The sequence below is a fragment of the Anser cygnoides genome, chromosome 1 (genome assembly GCF_040182565.1).
Source record: "Anser cygnoides isolate HZ-2024a breed goose chromosome 1, Taihu_goose_T2T_genome, whole genome shotgun sequence".
NCBI classification, from domain to species: Eukaryota; Metazoa; Chordata; class Aves; order Anseriformes; family Anatidae; genus Anser; species Anser cygnoides.
The window spans coordinates 100,737,769-100,761,848 of record NC_089873.1 but is presented as its reverse complement, the minus strand read 5'-3'; the positions used below and the strand labels follow the sequence as shown (position 1 = coordinate 100,761,848).

General features: G+C 41.2%; 1 protein-coding gene across 2 annotated transcripts; it reads left to right on the top strand.

Moving 5' to 3' along the window:
• Nucleotides 1–14: 14 nt before the first annotated feature.
• Nucleotides 15–23,737, top strand: GDAP2 (ganglioside induced differentiation associated protein 2). 2 transcript variants are annotated; one of them, XM_048047618.2, is made up of 14 exons: nucleotides 15–127; nucleotides 1,847–2,095; nucleotides 3,666–3,805; nucleotides 7,774–7,927; nucleotides 9,482–9,570; nucleotides 11,921–11,997; nucleotides 14,362–14,521; nucleotides 16,210–16,360; nucleotides 17,260–17,336; nucleotides 18,748–18,824; nucleotides 19,377–19,516; nucleotides 20,471–20,525; nucleotides 21,942–22,085; nucleotides 22,979–23,737. In XM_048047618.2, exons 2-14 carry the CDS (start codon nucleotides 1,920–1,922, stop codon nucleotides 23,024–23,026), a joined length of 1,488 nt encoding a protein of 495 aa, XP_047903575.1. In that variant the 5' UTR covers nucleotides 15–127; nucleotides 1,847–1,919; the 3' UTR covers nucleotides 23,027–23,737. The 2 variants fall into 2 exon arrangements, with proteins under 2 accessions (XP_047903575.1, XP_066860285.1); XM_067004184.1 differs by having other exon boundaries at nucleotides 67–127; nucleotides 1,767–2,095.
• Nucleotides 23,738–24,080: the final 343 nt, after the last annotated feature.

Sequence of the window (24,080 nt, the reverse complement as noted above, 5' to 3'; positions counted from 1 at the left end):
CGTCACAGAGGGCCGGGAAGCCGCCGGGGTGGAGCTGGAGGAAACGGAAGAGTGTGCAGGGGTGGTAATGCCCGCCCCGTTCCGGGGTGATGCCGCCGCAGCGGCGCCCAGCGGGACCCTCGGGCCTGTGAGTGGGGGCGCCGCCGACGGTGCTCGCCCGGAGGAGGCGTGGGGAGAGGGGTTTCGGGCGTGGGGGGTCGTGGCTGTTATTTTGCGGCCAGAAGTGTGCTGAAACGTGTCACGGGAGGGAGGGAGGGAGGGAGGGAGGGAGAGCCGCCCGTGTGCGGTCGGGGCGGTCGATCCGCAGCGGGTGCTGTGCCCGCGTCCCGGGGTGCGGGGCTGCAGACCCGGTGGGGGGGGACGGCGCTCTGTAAGATGTCCGCCCGTGAGGGCGTCTTGGCTGGGTTTGCGGCTCGTCGTTCTGCATGCCAGCCCTGTAACCCGTGCGGGAGCACCGCCTCTGTCGCAGGAGGTCCCCAGGCTACAAAATTTGGGTGGAAATATCCAGGAGGAGCTATAACGCACCTCCTTTCCTGCTGCCTCTTCTTGCCGCCCTGCCTAGGCCCCTACCTTTGTCTGCACCTCACAAGAGTGGGCTCTGATGTATCGCAGAATCATTAGCTAATGAATCGTACTGTTCTTGTCCATCTCCTTTCCCCCAGTCATCAGGCCAAAAATCTTATCTATATGCTCTTGTGGCCACTGTTGTTGTAGTATCTGCCTTCGTTAACCATCAGTTGGGGTTTTTGGCAGGGTTGGTTTGTTTCCTAGCTAGTAAATATATGTCATGTTTTGGAATTACCATTTGTAGATGCTGTTTTGTCAAAACCGTTACCGATGATGATCCTGTGAAAAAGGTTAAAATAACAAGGGTGCATGTGGCAAACCAAAGTTACATATGTGAGCCTATTGGTGCTAGTTTAATTCCCTAGTCTGGTTCAGCAGTAGGAAGGGAGATGTAGTTGCCTGTGTGGTGGTCTGTACTGGCAAGTGAAATGCACGTTTTGGGAAGCTCCAATCTCGATCTAACACCAGTGTTATTTTGGCCTTTTGAAAAAAGGGTCAGATGGCAGAGTTCAGTCTGCTTCAGTGTTTGAAGTTCATTGGCAAGCATTCAAATTTACCTCTGCTTGTTTTTTCCCCTAAATCTATTTGGGAGAAAAGGTTTTGTAAGCGCATGACTGTAAAAACTGAGCCGTATTTGCAGTGCCTCAGAACTCATTGGACTTGCGGTTCAGTGTATTGGGCTGCGATACAGTTGTACAACTGAGTTGCACCACTGGGATGGGGGCTTTTTTTTTTAAAGGTGTGATGCTGGATTTTCTTTTGCTTGTTAAAGGATTTCGGTTTGTGTTTTTCTGGTGGTGATGGTTGGGTGGGGGAGAACAGACGCTTGTTTTCTTTTGTGTTGTTTGTTTTTAAGCATGACCCAGGGCTAGACCAAAATATCTGAAGGAATAGATTGTACGCAGCCTACTGCAAACTTGCTTTTCCTTTATAGAAAGAAATAGTGCTTTTCAGAAAGGCTAAGGTCCCTTCTGCACTTGAGAGTTTGCTTTCAGCACTTTCAAAATAAGTCTACAAGTCAGTTGGACCAAGTTACTAGAGAAGGTGTTTTTTTCTTGCACTATCAGAGAAATCTTGTCTTACTACCAGTATTCTGTATTTTCATCATCCTTTGTCATACAGACAACAAAACTAGAGAAAGGGAAAGAGGTTGAGTTGGAAATAAATCTGTTTTTCTGTTACCTGTGATTGCATTGTAGCCTTGTGAAAGGTCTGATGGCTCCATGGGAATTATGTTCTGTAAACAGCTGTGACCTGGTTTGATTTTCTTCCTTTAAAGCACCTAGAAGACTCCATTGAGAACTGGAGTGTGACAAGTTAACGAGGAAAAAAGAAGCCGTTCTTTCCATTCCATGGATCCCTTGGGTGCACCTTCCAAATTTGTGGATATCGACAGTCTACCAGGCTGGACTGATGTCTATGAGGCTAAGCAGCTGGATTCTCACACAAACCCTGTTGAAAAAGCTCAAGTTGATGTTAGATCACCTTTTCCATACAGGAAGGACATCAATGCAAAAATAATATTATGGTAAGTTCAACATGGTTCCAATGCCTTTGTCATCACCTGTCCATTTCCTGCAGGATCTGACTGCCTCAAACAACAACCACTGCTACAGGGTAAAGCCTTCAAACCCTCTTTTCTTGAATTGAGCACTACAGATCTGGGAAAAAAATAATATTTTTGTTCATGGGAAATCTGCAAGTCTGAGGTTTGCTCCATTGTAGGTTATAAATTACAAGTTCATAGACATTCCTTGATGCAGCAGACTACAGCAGTAACTCCTGCTGTCATACTGCGTATTTAATGTTAAAACCTAGTCAGGCACTTTGATACTTTTTTAATTTAGAACAAATATATACTTGCTGTCTACTTGTTTGGTTTTTTTTTCCTTTCTTTGCTGTCTTTACCAGTATTTATTTCTTTTATATGTTTCTTGTGGCTTGATTTGTTCTCTTTTTTTTTTTCCTTCCCTCCTCTTTCCATTCTGTCTTCCTGTCTCCATGTTTTTCTACCAAAATCTATTGATAAGTACAGTGTGCTCAGGTGAACTTACTCCATCAGTTTTTCTTTCCTGTATCTCAGATATTCAAACCTACTCTCTAGGTGAGTAACTCTGTTAATCAGTATGAAGAGAGGAGGATTTAGAATGATGAAATGCTGTTACAGAGTCCTAGAATCAACAGATTTATTTGGGGGGCAAATTAAGGGATCAGCCTGAACATCTTTGCTGATTCATACGTGTGGGAAATAGGACTGTTCATGGATTTTCTGAACCTGATGAAAGAAAAAAAGAAAAGTAAAAGGTTAAACATCTTCTGTGAGCTGTGTTTGGGTAAAATAAATGTGAGCGATTTGAACTGTCACTTGAATCTCTCCCTGTGCTTGGGGATTGTTATTTCCCTTCCTATGCTGTTTGATTCCAAAATCCCTAATGACAGCTGCTGTGACAAAAAGCAGGTCAGAGTTCTGCTGTTCCATCTTCTTTGATGTATCTCTGCTGTGTTTATCTTCTGCATGTCTAATCCTTGAGCAGCAGACTGAACATGATCAAATTGTGGGTTCACAGTTCCAGAACAAAAGTAATGAAAACTTGACTGGCCACAATGTCACTTGAGATCTTTGGTGGTCTGAGGAACAGCAGCCTTAAGGTGCCCTAGATGGTACTCCTGCAGATAAGGGCGGGGAAATTGACATGTTTGAAGTTTTGGAAATAGCATGTCATAAGGAGTGTCGTCTTATCTCTAAGATATGAGAGAATACATATTTTTTTAATGCTTTATACCGTGCTGCTTCACATGTTCTGCGAACTGAACCACCCTACATAAAACAAAAACACTGCGTTATCTACATACACCCCTAAGTTACTGTTGAGGATGAGAGTTTTCAAGGAAATGAGGGGTTGCATGCAATCTCTCTTAATCAGTTGGAGGCAGAGGATGATTCTGCATGGTGAGCATGTCAGGGTACACCACACTATGTGGGAACTGGAATATTGTTAATGCTTTAATTTATCATTTCCTTGCTTGTCAGCGTTTATTTGAGAATATCCTGCTTAATCTGACGTTTAACCTGCAATAAACTTTTCTTGTTTCCTCAGGAAAGGAGATGTAGCATTACTGAACTGCACAGCCATAGTAAATACCAGTAATGAGTCTCTCACCGATAAGAATCCAGTATCTGAAAGTGTCTTCATGCATGCTGGGCCTGACCTGAGGGATGAACTCCAGAAGCTCAAGGGTATGTAGCTGGAGACATTTTTCATACTGAAATCTGCTGTCCTTGCACAGTACACAGCGTGAGCTAAAATCAAGATGTAGCTTTTTCTTTTTTTCCCCTCCCATGTCTGGCGTTAAGGTGAAATAAAGAGGGGAGGCTAGATTGACATACATTTCCTCCACTTTTGGTGAGGTTTGCTAGATTCTTTGTTAACGTGTCATATTGCTGATAATGAGACTTCTAAACATTCAGCTTTATTCTCAATGCCTGTTAGATGAAAATAAGTGTCTTTTTTATTTTGCGTCAGGAACCATGAGTTTATAGTTACCAAGGTCATACAAACGTCTGATACAGCTTGCAGTTAAAATTAAGATTTCCCACACGGCACTGAGCTGAATTTTGAGACCAAACTGATTCCTGAGTAGTACTGGTCACTCTCTCTGGTAACAGCTCTATCTCCTTTATCATGCAGTAACAAAATGGATAGAAGAAGCATTATATTTCCAATGCAGGCTCTCAGTGGCTTAAACTGCAATAGAACAGGCATGTTTAGTTTTATAAAATCCCATTCAACTCATTCAGCTTGCCTTTTGTGAGTAAGCTGGAAGTAAGAGAGAAGGAAGAGTAACCATTGCATAGTAGAGGGAAAAGTCCGTGTGCATCCTTAGAATGGAAACAACTGTTAAAATACAGCAAATGTTATAGAATAACTAGGACCCTGGTATGTATACTCACTTTTCTAAAAATAAACTGAGGGGTTCTTTCAGTGCATTGTGGGGTGGGAAAAGGGACATTTCAAGGAGTCCTTAACATTCAACATCTGTCAGCTTGTAGGAAGTTCTCTATAAAAGTTGGGCTGAGCTTCTTAAATTCTCTTTTACCATCCTGAGCTATATGCAGTTTACATCCTCCACCCCTGTGGTGACACTGATGTCTTTAATGTATTCTGCAGATGCGTGACTCCTTGTGATAGTTTCCCTTTAGTCTTGTGACAGGATCTTTTCAGAAATCAATACTTCTCTGATGCTCTACTGGCGTGTTATGTGGGGGAAGAAACTGGATTACAGCTTCGGCTTTTGTGCACTATTAATGAGTTTCACAATAGCAGAAACAAAGCTTTGTTAAGAAACTAGTTTATCACACTTTTTGTCGCCTCAGCCTCCTTTTTGTGCTTTTTCCTATTTAATTTTTAATTTTTCTTTATGCAGGAGAAAGTCCTTGGTGAGAATTAAAAATGTATGATCTTGGGTCTAAACCTGTAGATCGGGTGCAGTGGTGATTTTCGGTCAAGTTACTTCTACAGCTCCATATATTTCCATGTTTCATAGACTCAAAGAAAAAACATGATCTTAAAGCATGTGACATGCTGATCTTTAGAAGAATTGTGCTTTCTTTAAGGCTCAGCTAACATCTGTGTTCCTGGGAACAGTGTCGTTTTGATTAACACAGAAATACCACAGGGAGTAAAGGGAGGGATTTTTTATCACCAGATTAAAATAATAAGATCTCAACTTCAGTTCCAGTTTTGCCACAGACCTTCACCTTGTACAAGTTGCTGTACTAGACCATCTGACTCTGTGTCTTAAAATGGGAATAATACTTGCTGCTTAATTTAGTTTTGCAAATTTTGTAGAGATCTTTACACAGAAGGCATTGGGAAGTACAAAGTGTGATGCACGTGTAGTTAGAAATTACTGATTATGCATGTGATTGTCTGAATTTATTAGGTTCCCTACTGAGTTCACAGTTATACCTCAGTCAAACTCTCTTAATTGTTTTCCACAAGAGAAAATACTTCGGATAATTTTTATTACAGGTCTTTGCTTGCTCTTTTGAGTTTGTGTGACTTTATTGTTCCTCCTTGATCCATTCAGATCACAGAATCATAGATGGTTTGACTTGGAAGAAACCTTAAAGCTCATCCAGTTCCAACCCCCCTGCCATGGGCAGGGACACCTCCCACCAGACCAGGTTGCCCAAAGCCCCATCCAGCCTAGCCTTGAACACCTCCAGGGATGGGGCATCCACAGCTTCTCTGGGCAACTGGTTCCGGGGCCTCACCACACGCACAGTAAAGAATTTCTTCCTTATATCTAATCTAAATCTACCCTCTTTTAGTTTAAAGCCATTCCCCGTTGTCCTATCACTACACCCCCTGACAAAGAGTCCCTCTCCAGCATTCCTGTAGGCCCGCTTTAGGTACTGGAAGGCTGCCATAAAGTCTCCAGGGAGCCTTCTCTTCTCCAGGGTGAACAAGCCCAGCTCTCTCAGCCGGTCTTCATAGGAGAAAATAATAGCTGGATATCTGATATATTAAATGTTTTGGCATTCGCTTCTCATTTTCCTATCTTTAGCTTACCTAGATATGTTCTTTGGAGTTGAGGCATTTTAGAGCATGTACAGTAGTTCAATCTGTATGCTTAGTTTTAGTATGCCGTTGTGTTCTTTCTGCTTAATTCAGAATAAACAAGGTCGACTTCTATAGAAAATAACGTGATTTGTGGGATCAAAAAGTTTACAAGGTGTTGGCTTAAAGGCAATATGTTGATGCCGTTTAAATGGCATGCCTTAAGTCTTGAGTAAGATTCTCAACCTGGAATATTTCCTGCCATAAAATATGCTTTCATGCATGCTGTGTAACAGCCTGTCTGAGCACCACAACAAATTCAGTGGAGTAGGAGAGAAAGTGAACATTTCTATTCAGTGTGAAGGTTCATAATCAACTTGAACCAAGCTGCAGCAGTGCTGCTGCCAGAAGGGTGGTCCCAGCCACTTGTTCACATAGCATTTCTTTTCATGGGCAATAGCAACCTGTAAGATCAGGTTGAAAGCTGATCTGGTGAAAAGATTAGTTTTCAGCTAGATTAGAAAGCTTAAGTGGCTCTCTGCAGCTGTACAAGCAGAAGGAAGACGATGAGAAATACTACTCCTTGAGGGCTGGGAAAGAGAGAGACTAAAAGTACTTCTTCAGTTGTTCAGAACTGCAGTGGACTTGATTTCTTGTGAAATGATTTAGGTGAAGAAGGGGAGTGTTAGCAGACTTTTTTTTCCAGGTACCTTTCCTGAGGAAAAAACAGACTTCAAACACAATAGCTGTTGTTGGATTATTTTTTTTTAAATCCAAAATATATTGACAAATGGAAGGCAGTAGAGAGGCTTACAGATGTCGCAGAGGGTTCTGACAAAATGCAAAAAACTTGCAAAGAAATGCAGAAATTAAATAGGAGTAACTTGCAGGGGAGAGCCAAAGAACAGTGCTAATCAAAGTGAGTTAAAGACTATGCTAGCATGCAGTAAATGATCCTAGAGTATGTAACTGGAGGGTGCTGGGAATGGAACAATTCAATGTGGTGTTCAAACTTCATTGCCTTCGGACTAGACATCTGGTCTGTCAAGAAAGGTATAATCTCCTTGAAAATTATACTTATGCCTTACGGACACTAAGAAATATGCAAAACAATTAATGTTACTTTGCTCTGGGAGTGTAGGTGAAACATGTGCTCAGTCTTTTTATTTCATATAAGTTTGCCAGCAATTGTGAGTTTGATTAAGGAGCTTTGCAGTCTTTTTATCCAGAAAGCAGTTTCCCAAAACCAAGCTGTTAAATTCAGAAGGACTTTTTATTGGTGGTTGTATATCATATTGGTATATCAGTGTTCTGCATGTTGTTAATACATTTCTCCCTTTGGCTCTGCCTGTAACATAGTAAGCACTGCAATTAAGACAGCATTTCTAACAATTTATGGTTTGTCTTCGTATGTGTAGTTTTTAAAATTGAGAGGAATTAGCACAGCCTTCACCTCTTCAACATGACTAGGTGGTATTAAGCAGTTGCTATGAGAGAGAAAGTGCTATCCTTAATATTTGATACCTAAAATACTGACCTTTATGGATGAAGTGAAATTAACTGACTCAATAGGAAGTCGAGGTCTTGAATACTTTTGACCCTATGGCATTTGTGCAAATCCTGGTGTTTATTTTTTTTTCAGGGTGCAGGACAGGGGAGGCTAAACTCACCAAAGGATTTAATTTGGCTGCACGCTTCATCATTCACACAGTTGGACCCAAATACAAGAGCCGGTATCGCACAGCAGCTGAGAGTTCTCTGTACAGCTGTTACCGCAATGTCCTGCAGCTCGCAAAGTAAGCATCCAGCGACTTACGTAAGGCTTGCATGGCACATCCGTTCTCCTACAGGAGGCCGAATGGCTGTGAATATCTTCTCGCATCAGTTGGATTTGGATCAGAACATAAGAATGTTGCTGTATTTACAGTATACCTCATGTTTTCCGATCTGTGTTGAGGTTTAAATAAAATGTGGTGGGAGATCTGAGCAAGTCTTGAAACAGCGTAGCTAGAGCTGTGCAGCAGTCAGACATTCTGAGAAGCATCGTTAATAATTCTGCCAGACTCCATGCTGCAAAAATCTTTAAAAGAGCTTGGTCAAGCAGCAGTTTCATGTGTTTCTATACAGCCACACGGACCTACCCAGCCAGATCAGACTGCTGTATCAGTTCATATATTTGGCTTCTCAGCTCTCATACAGTAGCCACAATTCTGAGTCAGGGTGCAAGATTATTTCTAAATCAACAGTTACTGCAGATGGGTCTGTAGTTTTTCCTCTTTCATCCGTAGTGTCTTCTACTTCCTCTTAGCTAACATTTTTTACATCTTTATGGTTTCTGTTTTTCTGTGTTCTTTCCTGAATTCTGTTCTCCCATGAGGGCTGTTGTAATAGTAGTCAGCAAAAAATAGTTGAACAAGAACAGTGTCAGAAAACTTACTTCACAATTACACAGGGTAGGGAAGATAATTCTTTCAAGTCTGATCTCTGTGTTGTAGTGCAGTAGTAACTGTTTCACAATCCAGATTATAGCTAAGTCTTCTAGTATATACCAGTTCTTGGTTTCTGTTTTTGTTTTCTGCCTCAGAAGTGGCAAAGTCAGGTCTGGATTGGAACCTCTAATAATGAAAGAAAAGTTGGTAATTCTGCTTGCTGATTTATGAGTGGTTTTTAGTCCTCCTATTCTCTAGAGTGATTTTTGACACCTGTGAAATTACTGTCTACCAGCTCTGAGCTTGTTCAAACTCCTTTGACTGTTAACACCACCTTTACTTTACTTTTCTAATAATGTGGCATGCTCCTGTTCTTACTGTATATATCTGTATATATACTGTATATATCACTCCTTGCCAGTGGCTGTCTAATCGTACGTAGGATCAAGTAAGCCACTTCAGTCAGTGTCTGGACCAATGACAAAACAAATGGCAGGACAAGTGAAGGAACAAAATACTTACAATAAAGAGCACCTTTTCTTCCCCTCCTTTCCCATGTTGGCAATCCTATACAGGAAGGAAAGTATTTTGGAAGGATTACAGGGAGCTCGAGGTAAGAACTTCATTCAGGATATGAGAAATTGCAGAAAGAAGGTAGCTGAGGTAGAAGGAGAAAACTGAGAACAAACACAAGAAAAAAACAACATGGAATCATTAATGGTTCTTTCCTTCCCTGCTTAGTAATAGTACGCATGCATCTTGCCAGGAAAGCATCATTCTGCACAAACCTGAAAGAGGGTTACTGCTTACACAGAAGCAGGAGAAAAGTACTGGTGTTACCTGCTGTACTGGCAAAAGTTTGTTCCCACCTGACCTCAAGTTATGTTTCTGTTCATTTACTTCTCTATTTCTGGATTTCAGGGAACAGGCAATGTGCTCTGTAGGATTTTGTGTCATTAACTCTCTGAAAAGATGCTACCCCTTGGAGGATGCAACCCACATAGCACTGCGTAAGTTTATGTTGGAAAGTGGAGTAAACTGGATGGCAATATTCAACAGATTGCTTACCTCTGACAGACTGCTATTGATATGGGGAAACTTTTTTTTAGGGGGTTGTAATGTGTTACAGGAGGCCATAAAGAGGCAGGCTTTGAATGGGTGAATAGGAAATGGAGGATAAAAACAAATGACCTTTCTCTGAGAGGTCATCAGTAAGCATCCATGGGTTGGATGCTGTCTTGGAACTTAGTGTTTGATACATTTTTAAGTGATATGGAAAAGATACTGAAGAGTGAGGTGAGAGTTTGTTGATAATACAAAACTGTTCAGGATAATGAGGATGAGGCCTTAACTGTGAATAACTGTAGATAGACCTCAAGCAACAGAGTGAATTTCATCTGCTATTTCAGTGTTGTCAGCATATCCAAATGTAAAGTGATATTCTTGCCCCACTGCCCCACCCCTATATGGTTCTGCATTCACATGCAAAATAATGGGCTAATGCTAGGAAGCACGACCTTGAGATTATAATGGTTCCGTGAAAACAACAGCTCAACAGAGTTCGAAGGAGCAAGCTAAATAAGACTGAAAAAAATGAAGAATGTTATGCTGTAAACCTGTAGATTGTCAACCCCTCAAGTTGCACATCCAAGGAAAAACTAGAAGTTCAGAGAAAGTCAACAAGAACAGGCAAAGGCAAGGAACAGCTAAGTAGGCTAAAGTCTTCTTTAAACTGCAATACGTTGAACTTGAAAGGCGTGTGATAGATGTCTGTAAAATCATGAGAGGCATGGAAATGGTGAATAGCAATCAGCTGTTCGCTGCCTTCCAAGCTAAGAACTAAAGGAACTATCAAACAATGCTAGTATGATGCAGGTTCAGAAAAAAAAAAATGGTTCTTATAATTCCATCACTTGTTGAATGGAACTTACTGCAAAAATGGTATTGTAGATGATAAATTTTGGGGTTTGTTTGGGTGCAAGAGGAAACTATATCAAAGAAAAAAATGAAGGTTACTGGAAACAAACCAAAAAACTTCCTGGGTTGAAAAGACATAAAGAATGGAAACATGCACAGAGAAGAATATTATGTGTTTGCCTTGTTTTTTTCCTTTTCCTCTTAACTTTTCATTCTCATTGTCCTGCTCTTCCTGTCTGCTTTCCACCACCACCCATTCCCTGGACCTCCCTGTATGATACTCCTACACAATAGGAATGTTGTTGCAGGTGGAACAATAGGCTTTTCCTCTTGCTGTGCAAGCTGACTGGAGAAATCTCACCCTTTGCTTAGCAGAAGTGCTGGCACTTGAAGAAACCAATTTGTCTGTTTCTCTGGTTTCTCTGCCACCTGCCTGAGTAAGACTTCTGAAAATACCTGCTCACACAGGTTCAGAACAATGCTTGCTGTGGAACTGCAGATCTGTGTTTGTCCTATAAAGTAGTGTTGCGGGTCAACCCAGTTACACATGAATTTCTGTACAGGAAGTTTTTGAAAAGAGATTTTTTTTCTATTGACCAGTTGTTACTTCTTTCCTTTATTGCTTTGTTGTTGTCTGTGTAGGGCTATATGCTACTTGATAAAAATGTTGCTAGGCCAATGTATTTGTTTGGACATTTTCTCTCTTAGCAATCTTGATAGAAAAGCACTTGAAGACCCTGACACCTGTCAAGATTACAGATGAGGGCCTTGAGCTGCAATATAAGGACATATCTGACTGGGAGTTTAGTTACAAAGCATTTCTCCCTAAACTGCAAATGCTCAGGAACTTGACAGTGTTCTTGTATTATGCTACAGTTTTGTGGAGTCCAAAAATTAGTAGAGGGAATAAATTCTCTCATGACTTACATTTATGATTTCTATATGCTGCTTTTGCATAGCTGACCGTTGAGTTTTTGTGTGGCTAACCCTGCCTTATGCCAGCTTCTGCTACGGCTTGCTTATCAAGTTGCTTTCCTGATAATTGGGGGAACCGCAACTTGTTCTAGGAATATCCATTTTTGACAACTTGCAGAGACTTGGTAAAGGAGGGCTTTGGTTTGTTTTTTTCACAAGGCACTAAGATCACATTCCATAAATTGAGGTGTGCCTAGTAAGCTAAAATCACAGAGAGACTTCTTCATTTTTTATCCATCTGTAAAGAGAGAAGCAGGAGAGAATGGAGATGGAATTTCCAGTATGCCTGAGAACCCATTTTATGTTAAACCACCACTTAATCCATGCTTGTGTACTGCCTGTGGAGCTATTTTGTACAAGGAGAGGGATGTCTTTCTCTGTTCTGCACTCGGTTGATTTCTATGCTTGTAGTCGTGTGTAAATTTCTTCTCCTATTTTGCTAACTACATTTACTCTTCTTCCTTGCAGGCACAGTTAGAAGGTTCCTGGAGATTCACGGGGAGACTCTGGAGAAGGTTGTGTTTGCAGTCTCTGAGCTCGAAGAGGTATCTCTTTGATGTTCCTTCTATCAAAAGTCATGGACGCGTTTGATCTCAGCAGCAGTATTAACCCCTGCACTGTAGACTGGGACTCGGATTCTCCCTAACGAATCATCTTGTCTCACTTAGACTTTTGGTTGCACAGCTTATTTCTGTCTCTTATCAGCACAGTATCTTTTCCAGTACTTTTTCCCAGTACACTTTGAGCAGTCACCAGAGATTTGTTTACAGTCTTTCCATTTCTGGCTTCCATGTTCCTGAGCCGTAAACAGGAGTCAATGTTAGAGGTTAGAGCACACAGTTGTGCTGGATGCATTCTACCAGCTAGACACGAATTTCTCATGCAAGACTTGCTCTTTACACAAGGTTTGGTCTTCTTCTTTTAAAAGATTGCCCTGATTTCCATTCACATATGAAGACCTTAAACATTGCTTGCTGAAGTAACAAGCTTGATGTTTAATGATTTGTTTTCAGATAAGTGCTAACAGTTTCAGTCCTGTTTTAGGCTGGAATAGAGTTAATTTTCTTCCTAGTAGCTGTTACGGTTCTGTGTTTTGGATTTAGGCTGGGAATAATGCTGATAATGCACCCATATTCTAGTTGTTGCAGAGCAGTGCTTGCACTGAGTCAAGGACTTCTCAGCTTCTCATGCTGCCCTGCGAGCAAGGAGGCTTGGGGTGCACAAGAAGCTGGGAGGGGACAGAGCCAGGACAGCTGACTCAAACTGGTCAAAGGGATGTCCCATACTATATGGTGTTGTGCTCCCTGATAAAATGGGGGTGGGTGGTGTGCGCTGCTGCTCCAGGCATGGCTGGGTATCAGTCAGTGGATGGATGGTGAGAAACTGCATCGTGCACCACTTGGTTTGCATGTTCTTTTATCATTGTTATTATTTTTCCTTCCTTTCTTTCCTACTCCACTGTCTTTATCTCAACCCGTGAGTTTTTACTTCTTTTATTATTTTTTTTTTCTGATTCTCTCCCCCATTCCACTGAGGGGGAGTGAGCAGACGTCTGTGTGGTGCTTAGCTGCCTGTCAGGTTAAACCACAACAGTCCTTTTGGCACCCAATATGGGGCACAAAGGGTTGAGATAATGACAGATCTGCCCAGAGCATGTTAAAACACAATTGTTATGAACACTGTACCAGTTTAATAGTTGCTGATCAATGGCATCGAACACAGTGCTCAAGGTGTACACATAAGCCATGTAAAGGACTGTTGTGGTTTAACCCAGCAGGCAGCTAAGCACCAGACAGCCATTCACTCACTCCTCCCCTGCCCCTAGTGACATGGAGGCATGGGGGGGATGGAGGGGAGAAAGGTAAAATGTCGTGGGTTGAGATGCAGACAGCTTAATAGGACAGAAAAGGAAGAGAAAATGATGATAAAAATACACAAAGCCAAGCGATGCACAATGCAATTGCTCAACACTAGCTGGTGGATGCCCAGCCAGACCCTGAGCAGCAGCCCTACTCCGCCAGCCAACTCCTCTCAGTTTTATTGTTGAGCACAATGCTATGTGCTAAGGGATATCCCTTTGGTCAGCTGGGGTCAGCTGCTCTGGTTTTGCCCCCTCCTAGCTCCTTGTGCACCCCCAGCCTCCTCACTGGCAGGGCAGCAGGAGGAGCTGAAAAGTCCTCGACTCAGTGCAAGCACTGCTCTGCAACAATTAAAACATCAGTGTGTTATCAACACTGTTCTCATCCTAAATCCAAAACATGGCACCATACCAGCTACTAGGAAGAAAAATTATTTTATCCTAGCCAAAACTTGGACAACATCTCTTACATATCGGACTTAATAATAGCTGCTCCTGTGCAGAATACACACACAGTTCAGATTCTCTCACATCTGGACGACAAAAGGAAATTACTTAATAGGGGTTCTAAAACTGCTAATCTGTTGGAGGGAACAAGCGGTGAAGTATTACAATGTTGATTTTCACTGTTTTCCTACATGTGGGGAGGGTTTCTCTTGGTTGTTTCTTGTTTATTCTTTTTCCAGTCAGATCACTCAAGGTGATCTGTGTAGTGATCCGTTTTAATCTAAGCAACCTTTGCTGAAGTTTGTCATCTACATGTATTGTAACTTCATTATAAAGCTGAAGTATCTTCAGTCCACCTGAGTTCATGCATTTTAAAGCAGAATCTTCTCTGGGTTACTTGCCAGTGTGGCACCAAAAAAAAAAAAAGTTAACCTTGATAAAGGCTATCTGCTTTTATTGCCAAATAGCAGCCCAATGTAAGCCATCAAGGAAAGTAGCACTTTGCCTCCAAACCTCAGAGAAGATACCTGCTACAAGGGTAGGTGTTACGTATCTGAAGAGCAAGGATGCGTGATAGACCTTCACGCATTTTTCTTATTTATAGGCCACTTACCAGAAGTTGCTGCCTCTGTATTTTCCAAGATCATTGGAAGAAGAGATACAATCCTTGCCTTACCTCCCTGCAGATATTGGTAATGCGGAAGGGGAGCCTGTAGTACCAGAGCGGCAGATCAGAATTACTGAGAAGCCAGGTGTTCCAGATGGTGAGTTCTTAACTCAATTTTGGAATAAGGATCTCTTTGTGAAAGTAAGCAAAAAACAGAAAAAAATACATGGTGAGCAAAGAGTTATCTTGGGTGAGGTGGTGTGGGAAGGCAGGCTGTAATGAAAAGAATTGTCAAGTTGCCTCATTAGCTTTGTGTGTTTGACAGCAGTAACTTCTGCTTTCTGTCTCGACGTGGAGAGTGGTTAGAGGATGTGGTAAAGCCGTTGTTCTGTCTTTTTATTTTTTGGGGGGAGGGTGAGGGAGTTCATTCCCTTAGCAAATTTTCTCCTGAGCTGATTAGGAACTTCTTTTCCCATTCAGAATCATACCAGCGCTTGACTGAAAAAGGTATTATTGTTACTGGACTGTCATAGGTTACATATTAAAATGTTGTTTCTAGCCAGGTCAGATTCTGTTGATCCAGTACATTTATCAAACTAGTAGGTGCTTAATGAAAATTAGCAGAAACTCCCCTAAAGGGAGTAGAGGAACTCCCCTAAAAAGTAGAGGAACTAGATCAATCCAGAAATCAGTGTTTGGGAAATGGCTGTCAAAAGCTCAGTGAAAGAAGACAGATTATAAAGAGGTTGCCTAAGTTTTCAGGGTTGAAACGGTGAGAGGTGGATGGCAAAACAATACAGCGTGTAAATGGGCATAGATGGTACATTCTGCCTTCTTCATTAAGCAGTCCTGTGAAAAGTTTGCACTTCAAGCCAGGCCTTAAAGCATCAAAAACAGAGAATCTGGAATGGTTTGCAAAGGTTTTCTGCTTTTGCATGACTGGTAGCGATAAGGCTGAATACGCAACAAAGATGCATACAATTTTCTTGTTCATGGTGTGATATATGATGTCCCAACTCTTGCTGTTCAGACTACTCTCTTTTTTTTTTTTTCTTTTCCCTGCCTAAACCTCTGGCTAGAGTAGTATAGAGTGGCTGATCAGTGTGAGGCGCTTAGCCACTGGCTAACAGTTTCTGAAATATTGGGGTTTTGCATATATAGGAGCAAATGTGTGTAGTGGAATCCTACACTCTTGTTCCATTGTTGCTATAGCATTTCATACTAAAGTTGGGAAACTCAATTCCTATCATCCAAATTGCCCAAAGATGCAGTACCAGAAGCCTTGACAATATTCCTTGATGGTAAAAAGTTCAGTGAAGCATTCTGTTATGGTTGCCAGCAAGTAAGCCTGTGCTCTCTATACTTCATTGCACAGCCGTGTAGTAGATACCCAAACTCAGGTTATCACTCTTCTACAGCATCTGTTTCAGCAGAGTCAACGTAAAAGGAAGAAGTGAGCCCTTTCTACAGTACAGTTTTCAAGCTGAATAAAACTGCAGCACATGTCCCTCTGCATGCTAACTTTTCCTCTTACAACAACTAGGACAATTGGAAACCCCAAGTCACTCTCTCCAGACCTTATTGTGGAATCCACCTGGGAGAATTAACCATTTTCTGTGTGTTACAAGGTGATAACTAGGACTTGCCCAGTTATTTTCCAGACAAACCAACACTTTAAGAGAGTCTGTGTTTCTCAGTTGCATGCTATAATCATGGTACACTGTGGTTTTTGTGTGTGTAGCATGATGAATGAGTTGGCTCACAGAGATGTTTAGCAGTTCATCAGCAGCACTGCTGTTTCGTACACAGCTTGGACATTTTATGCTACCTTTGTTTCTACTGCAGATGCTTCAGATGAAGAGGGGTTGGAGGCAGACTTGTCTTTCATTGGTTCCCATGCTTTTGCCCGCATGGAGGGAGATGTTGACAAACAGAGACGCCTCATCCTTCAGGGACAGTTGTCAGAGGCAGCACTGCAAAAACAGCATCAGAGGAAGTGAGAATTTCCTTGCCTGTATGAATGTTTTGGGTTAGCTAGCAGTCCAGAGGGCCAACTCATGATGACTTTGTTATCTGTAAGGTCTGATGTCACCTTGAATCTCAGTGGTAGCTTCTCTAGCCTGAAGCAAATGGGCAGTAAAAGGGAAGCCATTGATGAATCCTAGCACGCCCAGTGCATCGGACCAGCTGGTTTATCTCTTTGCCACAAGGTGTCACTGTTTAATCATCACTTTCTGTGGTGGGGTCATACTGGCTTTAGTACTGCCTGCTTGCTCCTCAGGCTCTGGGTAACTAGCAAGTAGTTTTTTCTTTGTCTCAAAATAGAAAGATTTAAAAAAAAATGGATGGTGACGCTTCTTCCCTCTTTTTTTTTCTTTCTTTTTTGTCATTAGCCTTAATGTGTATAACCACTTTCCAAGAAGCCAGTCCCATGCTAGGGACTCTTTGAGGTGTGATATTTGCCTTGTTTACTCCAATGAGGCACTAAATTCTTCATCATTTAAGAAATAAAATACATATGTGATGCTGGTTGCTGAGTAGTAAGGTTCAACCTACAGACTTTTTTAAGAAATCTTCTGTTTTTTAAAAGCTGAGACGGAGGTGTTTCAATGGAAAAATCTTTGAGATGTTTTCAACCCAAATGCAACGCCACCGATAGTTACTAGGTGGTGCATATTCAGTGCCCCAGTAAAAATCACTAGGGAAGTCACTGACACTTGTTTATTTTAACACTTCTTTATCAATTTGAAAGTAGCTCTATTGATCAGAAACCCACATTAAAGAGAGGTCGGTCATGAAGTGCTAGTTTTATCCTTCCTTCCCCGTATACTTATTTAGGTGTCTAATGCTGACCCAAAGAGGATTAGATCTGACCAGATGTTTTTCACTTTCTAGTTATAATCGCTGGCTATGTCAAGCAAGAGCTGAAGACCTCTCTGATATTGCTTCCCTCAAAGCCTTGTACCAGACAGGTAAGTTCAGGGTACTGATGACTCTCGCTATGGTGATGACCCTGTCTTAAAGTAAAAATACAAAATAAAAATATGATATTTTCTTTGGAATTTGAGTACAATACATCATATCATCAAGTTAGAAACCTGGTCAGGAACTAGGCAGCACCTCTGTAGTAAATCTGGTATTTTCATGTTCTTTCTTGACTGACTTTGAAAGACTGTGTGGTAAGCTCCCCAACAGCTCCTCTTTAACAGTCTGAGGATATATGCATATTCTGAATTTGTCTGTAGAATGCAACCATCAATAGTCTCAGAGGAAGAATGAACTTAGTGTGAATGGCAGTTTAAACAAAGAAAAAGTAATATTCTGTGGTTAGTTTAGCAACAGTAGCAGGGAGGTGCAGTTATGCTTTCTGATGTGCAAGAGCCTTCTTGCTAGCAACTTTAGATGTAAATCAGTACTGTTAGATTTAGCCAATGTATAAGAAGCTCTGTGTGAGAATTTGTTGTTCAGTCTGAATAACGTCCACCCTTTGGTTGCAAAGGAATTAATGTTGCTTTCAGGTGATCAGTGCAGAGAATAAGCAGTTACCAAAGCAACTGTTAATAGAGCTTTCCTGAAGAAAATGGCTTTCTTCCTTTACCCTCAGCTTGGGTTTGTGTTGATCTCCTCTGTATCTCTCTCATAGGACTAGTGACATAGTACCACGAGAGGAACACCTTGCAACTTTGAGTTTGGTAGATAAGGAAACTAGGGAGAGAATCAACATCCAGATGAGTTTGGTGGGAGATACTGGCTGCTAGACCCTTGCAGCATGGGAACCAGAGGCAGGGAATATGTCCTTTTTCATTCCTTTTTCCTCTTTAGGTAATGCCACATTTGGAGGTAAAACTTGCCAGAGTCCCAAGTGGCTTGTTGCTGCTTTGCGCCATGACAGAAAGAGACAAGTGCTCAAGCTTTCAAAAGTATAGCTGTATTTATGTAGCTCATGGTTCTGCAGAGAGAGTCTGTTCAGCACTTTGGCCTTCTGAAAATCCAGACACTTACAATGATTTTTGTGCAAATATCAAGACTGTGTGATACCTTCTACTCTGAAACTTAAATATTAGATTATTTTGTTTTAGACAAGGCATGTTATAGACTTACTTCTTGAAATTTAGGTAAATGTAGAATACACAGTCAATGTAACATAACAGTCCTTGAAACTTAAGTTTCTAGGATGTGATGCTACCTTCTTTTCTGGACCAGAATAGCCACTGGCATAGTAAATAACTCTAGCATATTTCCTCCATTTTTGAGATGGAAACCAGAAGCATTGCAAAAATCCTGAGTTGGTTCTCCCTGGTTCTCCCTAGTTTAAAAAGGACCAATTCTGAAACCTGACATGACTGGGAGGAGTTCTGAGTCATATTTTTCTTTCTCTTGTAGGTGTGGATAACTTTGGTCGCACAGTAATGGTAGTGGTTGGAAGGAATATCCCTGTAACATTGATAGACATGGAAAAGGTAAGACTTTGCAATATTAGAGTTGTGTAGGTTGAATGTGAATGTTCAGGTTGTGAAAGTCAGATTATAGGAGTACTTTAGTGTTAATTCTAAAAGTGTTATCTGTAGAAGACTTAAGAGATTAAATAAAAAATATTTTCATAGACAGATCAAAACTTATTCCCCTATACGCTTTGTATGTCTTGGGGTGGCTTTTCTGGAGGAGGAACTGGACTGTTTTCAGAGAAAATCGTTGGTTTTCTTCTCAGAAAGTAAGACTTGCTCTGCTTCTGTAACTGGAAGATGTGGAAAGTGAAATGTAACAAGTTAAATGAGTTTTTCATGTAAACAGCAAAACTTTCTCTGTGAAGTCAGTTAGACAAAAAAAGACATCCAAGTGATTACAGTCAAGTTCAAGACTTGGAGTGTTCACCTTGCTTTTGTAGCTCAAACAGAATGCCACCCAGCTTCATGATTCCTGATATTTGAATGAATTGAAGAAAGCATATTAAAATATAATGCAACTGTGAAAGAGTTCTTTGCATATATAAATTTCACTTCTTTCCATCTCAGGCTCTTCTGTATTTCATCCACGTCATGGATCATATTGCAGTGAAGGAATATGTCCTAGTGTATTTCCATACGCTCACAAATGATTACAATCAACTAGACTCTAATTTCTTGAAGAAACTCTATGATGTTGTTGATGCCAAGTGAGTGTCAATAGGAGAAGAACCCTTCTGTGCTGTGCAAATGTTTGTCATTCCTTTTATCCGGTTTCCCATTTATTCATTGTGCTAGGACAAAGACCTAAGTAAGTAACAAAGGCAAAAAGAAGTGAAATCTGTCATCTTTCCTACTCATAGAATCATAGAATGGTTTGGGTTGGAAGGGACCTTAAAGCTCATCCAGTTCCGCTCCCCCTGCCGTGGGCAGGGACACCTACCACTAGATCAGGTTGCTCCAAGCTCCATCCAGCCTGGCCTTTGAACACTTCCAGGGATGGGACATCCACAGCTTCTCTTGGCAACCTGTTCCAGTGCCTCACCACCCTCATAGGAAAGAATTTCTTCCAAATACCTAATCTAAATCTGTCCAATTTTAGTTTAAAGCCATTCCCTTGTCTATTACTGCACTTCCTGATAGTCCTTCCCCAGCTTTCCTGTAGGCCCCCTTTAGGTACTGGAGGGCCACTGTACAGTGTCCACAAAGCCTTCTCTTCTCCAAAAACTACTCTCTACTCAAAACCATCTACGAAATCAGGAAGTGTTGTCCTCTGCAGTCTCCCTTTTGTTAGCTGTTAGAGAAACATACTGGGTGTATGGTCTGACTGTCCAGATGTAGAGCTTCTGGAACCTGATGTTGTGAGAGGTCTGTTGCTGGTTGTGACGGAAGAGGCTTGGGTAACCCTGGCAGTCTTAAGTTGTCTATAATATTCACTGTCCACATAAAAGATGGCAGGCTATATCTTTGCCAGAAAGATAATCATTCTGCTATTTTTTTCTCTTTACATTTACTCTCCTGGTATCTGCCCTTATATGAGATCTAGCTTTGTAAAATTGCATCACAGGCAGTTAAAGAAAATGATCTATATTTTGACAGTTCTGTTGTCTAGGTAAGCTTGATTAGAAGTCACTTTTAAGAGTTTTTTTCTTTCTTTAAATCAGGTACAAGAGGAATTTGAAGGCACTGTATTTTGTCCATCCAACATTTCGTTCAAAGGTGAGGTATATAGTAGAAAAGAAAAGAAAAGAAAAGAAAAGAAAAGAAAAGAAAAGAAAAGAAAAGAAAAGAAAAGAACATTTTGGGTGTTGGCAGATAAACATGCAATCTTTCTTTCTCATTGCCCTGCTCAGCCAGAGCTTTACTTTCCAGAACTTTCAGAGCAACACTGTATCTGACTCAGTCTCCTCCTCTGGAGGATGACTAAGTCATCCTTGTCTCTGATTATATGGAGTTTAGATTGATGCTCTTTTCCTGACCACTGTTACTCTTCTGTATGGTCTCCCAGCTTGGAATGTCTCAAGAATTTCTTCATCCAGTAGCAACATCCTTTCAGCCAGGTTTCTGTGTGCATTTCAGTAACTTTTGTGTAACGATATTAATATCTGAAGCTGGAAAAAAAATGAATTCTTTCCCTCCCAGCTACCATGTTAATATATAGTCTGTCAGCAAAAGGTATTTTACTTGATTTTTACTTTCCAGAAGTTCAGCTTCTATTAGCAGAAACCCAACTGAATTTTATCCAAAGTTTGGAAAAATTCAGTGACCTGCGTGCCACCTATCATGGGCCCTTGACCCTCCCCTCCCCAATATGAGCATATGTGACCTGCAGAACAGCAGCCTCTGCTTCTTGGAAGTTTTTTTCCTTTCCCTTCATGCTATCAGCCTAGATAAGAAATAAGTAATATAGTGCTCAATTTTGGAGAAGGTGGGTTTAAAAGCTTTAAAAGTTTGCACCATCAATCTAAACAGCAGTATTTAACAGCTTTCCAAGGTATGGATGGTGTCTTACTGGCCTTTGCAAAACAAAAATTACTTATCCCATTTACACTCAAACACAGAGGTACATGTACTTCCAGTAAAATCTTGTAGAATAAGTTGATAAGACTTTGTTATTTAAGGAATGTGATAAAATAGAAGGGGACACACTTGCTTTCCACCAACCCAAAGCAGAGAGGAGTTTTCAGCAGAACTGTTGGAAGTCTCTTTCCCTAGAACTGCCCTTTTCTTTGAAAATTTAAAGGCAAGGGGTTGAAATTGCTTCTGTCAGTTATCAAGTCAGATAGATCATATTCTGAGCTGGCTAAACCTGAAGTGAAAACATGTTGCTACGTAGACTTTTTTTGTTTTTTAAGACAAAAGTAGCAGAATAGCTGTCACTATTCTACAGTAGAAAGAGGGGACCTTAAACTGGCAGCTGGGGAGGAGAAGAAGCTAGCATGGAGTCAGATGCGCTAGCTTTAAAGCTCTAAAGCTTGCTAGCACTCATTGGTGTGTACTTCCTGACCTCGTTGTGTTATTGCAATGGTATCAATGCTTCAAGTGTAATTCAAGCCTGATTTGGAATATTATGTTCAACTTGAAGGTTTTGAAACAACACCATCTTAATTAGTTTTTGTTGGGGTTTATTTTCAGGTCTCGGCATGGTTTTTCACAACCTTTACAGTCTCAGGGCTAAAGGACAAAATCCACTATGTGGAAAGCCTTCAGCAGTTATTCACAGCCATACCCCCAGAACAGATTGATCTTCCCCCTTTTGTCCTTGAGTATGATGCCAGGGTAAGTGATTTCATGCGGCAAGTATCTGTGTTCCCAAGTGTAGTTACTGTGTATCTCCCATTCTGCTCTGCAAAACCTGTAAAGGGGTTGACCTCCGTGTATTAAGAATGTGGAGAAGAAAGAGGGGAGACTTCCTAGAGAGTCTAGTTTTTCTTCTGTGACTAACAATTTTCTTAGATTTTTTTTTTCAATATTTGTCCAAGGAGGGGACAAGAAGCAGACTCCATTCTCAGCAGTGCAGCCTCCTATGTGCATAGGAGGCAGACTAGCTTTCTTCAGCCAAGAACTGTAAGATAACATGCTAAGAGCCTGTGCAGAAGATAAAATTCATGTCATATATGTGCTGTATACTTTACACCTACTGAAAAAAAAAGCTGTCTTGTCTTTTCCTTTCTCACGTATCAAGGAAAAAAAAGGCAACAGAAAATGGAACTGTAGTAGGATGCCTTGCCATTCATCGTGTGGGTTCATCCTCCTCTCAGGTCTCTATACAAATGGTGGAATGCATATGGCTTGCACCATTCAAATCAAGCAAATGAAGATGTACTCTTAACTACAAAGTAGCAGACAAAGCTGCATGTCTGCGTAGGCAACTTCGTCTTGAAGGGAATGACTGGCTATCCTAGCATTTGCGGTTTCCTTGCATCACGGTTTTAGCTGAATTTTAACCTGTATTTTGTGTTTAAAACAAAGGCAAAAACAGGGCCTTTTTTTGCCTGTTTTTTGCCTGATTACCAGTACAGTCCTGTTCTGGCTGAATTGTGGTGGTCACTGTGTTCATGGAAAAAGTAGTTAGGAGTACCTATTTACATCTGCTTCTGTATTATCATCCATTGTACCAAGGTGTGTTGGAGAAGGCTTTTATTCAACTATTTATTCTGTTCTCATTGCAGGAAAATGGGCCTTACTATTCCTCTTATCCTCCATCCCCAGACTTGTGATCTGCAGTCCTGCAATGCTGCTGGTTTCCCATGGATTCAATGACCTGATGTCTGCCAAAACCTGTACATTTGCCCATGTACAGAATTCAGAGAGAGGGTTTTCCTCCCCCAGCTCTGGTATTTTTTTACTGATGAGATATTTTCAAGCACTCAAGCAATCAGAGAACTTTATGCCACTGTGAACTGTACAACTATTTCAAATATATTTATCCAATGGAGAAGTTGATTTCAGGATCGCTAGGTACATTTTATTTTCTTCTTTTTTGAAGCAGTTACATTTATTCCTGAACAGATGTTCTCTCTTCAGGGAAGTCCATCCAAAGCACCTGATCATATTTGTAACTATTATAATTTTCCACATCCATTTGCAATACCTGTTTTTGACTGGTTTGTACAAATACTGTGCAGTACCAGCCTGACATGTTGCTCATCATATGGTTGCTGTGCTTCACATCTGGTTACTTTCCCTTTCTGTTAGTGCTGATTACTCTGGTCTTGCCCCAGCAAAAGTACCTGGAATTGGGAATACCATGTCTGCAGGCTGAAGAAAGCACTACAGCCAAGCAAAGATTACTGCAACACTTAATACGATAAATGCTGGGTGAGATAGGAGCCTGATACAGTCCCTGCCAGTTTTCATTGGATGATGTGACATGTCAGGATGCCACTACCCTCCCAGTAAGAATAAAGTTGAAAAGCATTTAAAGTTTCTTTATACTCTTCTATAATTGTTACGCTTTGAAATGGACAGACGTGTTTCTACGATAAGCAAATATCGTCTGTCTGAAGTGGTGGGGAGGTGGAAGTGGCTCCAACTCCAACCAAGAGTGGCAACCAAAGTGGTTGTGTTAGGGATATCAGTGTCCCTTTTATTTTCTGGTGTACCGTATGACACAATATTCTGTATGGCACCTGTTGATTTTGACAGACAGTGTGCATGCGAGAGCTCAACAGTGATACTTACGGAAGTGGAGGTTGTCTTTCAGCCTGACAATAGAATACTGAGAGAAGAGGGAGAAAGCTCCCTTGTCAAACATCATCAGGGATGATGACA